Source organism: Microtus pennsylvanicus, chromosome 11, assembly GCF_037038515.1.
Source record: "Microtus pennsylvanicus isolate mMicPen1 chromosome 11, mMicPen1.hap1, whole genome shotgun sequence".
Lineage (NCBI taxonomy): Eukaryota > Metazoa > Chordata > Mammalia > Rodentia > Cricetidae > Microtus > Microtus pennsylvanicus.
The window spans coordinates 47,377,565-47,379,835 of NC_134589.1; the positions used below are offsets into that span (position 1 = coordinate 47,377,565).

Consider the following 2,271-nt stretch of genomic DNA (forward strand, 5'->3'; position numbering starts at 1 on the left):
TTTTTCCATCTCAGAATATATTTTCATCTCAGAATGCCAGTATGTTGGATAAACATACTGAAGAAATTAGTTTTTAGACAGGGATCATGGTTTGGAATTGAAAGCTGACTTTAATATTTCGGGCAGAAGACAATGCCATCCATTACTAAGGATATGATTGTATGGTTTTAAATGACTGGAGAGACGAGGGTGAAGAAGACAAACTATATGCTTTGCTACTTTAGAGTCCAAAGTAAGAAAAAAGAAAAAATCAACAAAACTTATATAATTGATGTTGAATTGGTTTTATTGTATTATGAGAAAGAAGAGACATGGGAAACAGATGTTGGAAGAGAGAGAATTGAATTTCTCTTGGGATGCATCAAACCTTAGATGTCTGTGGGGGAAAACATAGTAGATGATCAGTCAGTGATGCGGTGGTGATTCTGCAGGTTAGAGACACAGTTATATCTAGCAATTAATTGGTAATGTAACTTATTAAAGTATATGTGTTTTTCTTGGGGCTCATAAAATCTAGAGGATTATGTGTAAAAAAAGGTCCTTTAAAAAACAGATAAAACTACAGAATGAAGTGAACTATAGTTGCCTAGAAGAAACAGGCAGGTAGGAAATAATTATGTCAGTACACTGTGCATATTAGAAACAATTAGGTGTGATTAGGTAATACTAGACACTTAGAGCATGCTAAGGCAACAAGAAGAAAAATCATTAATGGTTATAATGACAGAACATACTGGGATGTAGAGATTACAATAACTTTGTAAGAGTAAGATTGATAACTGAAGAAAAAGCAACACACCCTGTGTATTTCAGAAACATGACTGTTTCCATGGGGGCATGGAGATGGATTGGGGGAGTGTTAGGAGAGTATATAGGACTAGTTTAACATGTCATCACCTACCAAGGATAACTGAAGATCTTAAGAGATTAAGGTTATTCCATGCCATAGAAAAGAACAGAATATAAATTTAGAAAATATAAAAAATATTCTTTCTAAATTAAAGAAATGAGATTGAATAATAGAATTGATCTATCTCATACAAGTTTAAAGAGGAGTGTTTAACAAATTGCTGATTATTTTTCTTAAAGTCATTGGAGACAGATCATGACTGGAAACAACCAAACTGTCATCTCCCAGTTCCTTCTCTTGGGCCTGCCCATCCCCCCAGAGCACCAGCACCTGTTCTATGTCCTGTTCCTGGCCATGTACCTCACCACTGTCCTGGGGAACCTCATCATCATCATCCTGATTCTACTGGACTCCCATCTCCACACACCCATGTACTTGTTTCTGAGCAACTTGTCCTTCTCTGACCTCTGCTTTTCCTCTGTCACAATGCCCAAATTGCTACAAAACATGCAAAGCCAGAACCCATCTATCCCATATGCAGGTTGTCTGACACAAATGTACTTTTTATTTTTTTTTGGAGTCATGGAGAGTTTCCTTCTTACAGCCATGGCCTATGACCGTTATGTGGCCATCTGCTTCCCCCTTCATTACACCAGCATAATGAACCCCAAACTCTGTGCTTGTTTATTGCTGCCACTGTGGATGCTGGCCACATTCAATGCCATGATGCACACCCTGCTCATGGCTAGACTGTCTTTTTGTGAGAACAATGCGATTCTCCACTTTGTCTGTGACATACTGGCTCTCCTGAGGTTGGCCTGCTCAGACACTCACATTAATGAGTTAGTATTATTTATCATGAGTAGTCTCATTGGTATTATACCTTTCCTACTCATTGTTATGTCCTATGTAAAGATTGTTTTTTCTATTCTCAAGGTTCATTCTACCCAGACCATCTACAAGCTCTTCTCCACTTGTGGTTCCCACCTGTCTGTGGTGTCTCTGTTCTATGGGACAATTATTGGTGTATACTTATGTCAACCAGCTAATAACTCTACTGTGAAGGAGACTGTCATGGCCATGATGTACACAGTGGTGACACCCATGATGAACCCTTTCATTTACAGCCTGAGGAACAGAGACATCAAGGAGGCCCTGATATGAGTTTTCTACAATAAGAAAATCACTTTATAATGGTAGCGCTTGTGATTTTTAATTATTTTATGTAACAAACATAATGATGTTAATATTTTATGTTAGATGTTGTCCCAAACCTTAGAACATACATGAAAGGGCATGCAACATAACTGATCAATACATAAAAAGAGGTGTAGTATAGTAGTCAAAGTAGGAAAGATTGTCTTTGATAGCTGGCCACATCTTCCTCCATACTTTGCACAAATTATCCTGTAAATGCATAG

General features: G+C 37.6%; 1 protein-coding gene across 1 annotated transcript; it reads left to right on the forward strand.

Moving 5' to 3' along the window:
• Positions 1 to 1,105: 1,105 nt before the first annotated feature.
• Positions 1,106 to 2,014, forward strand: LOC142831930 (olfactory receptor 1-like). The gene has a single exon (XM_075942352.1). It carries the CDS (start codon positions 1,106 to 1,108, stop codon positions 2,012 to 2,014), a length of 909 nt encoding a protein of 302 aa, XP_075798467.1.
• The last annotated feature ends 257 nt before the right edge of the window (positions 2,015 to 2,271 follow it).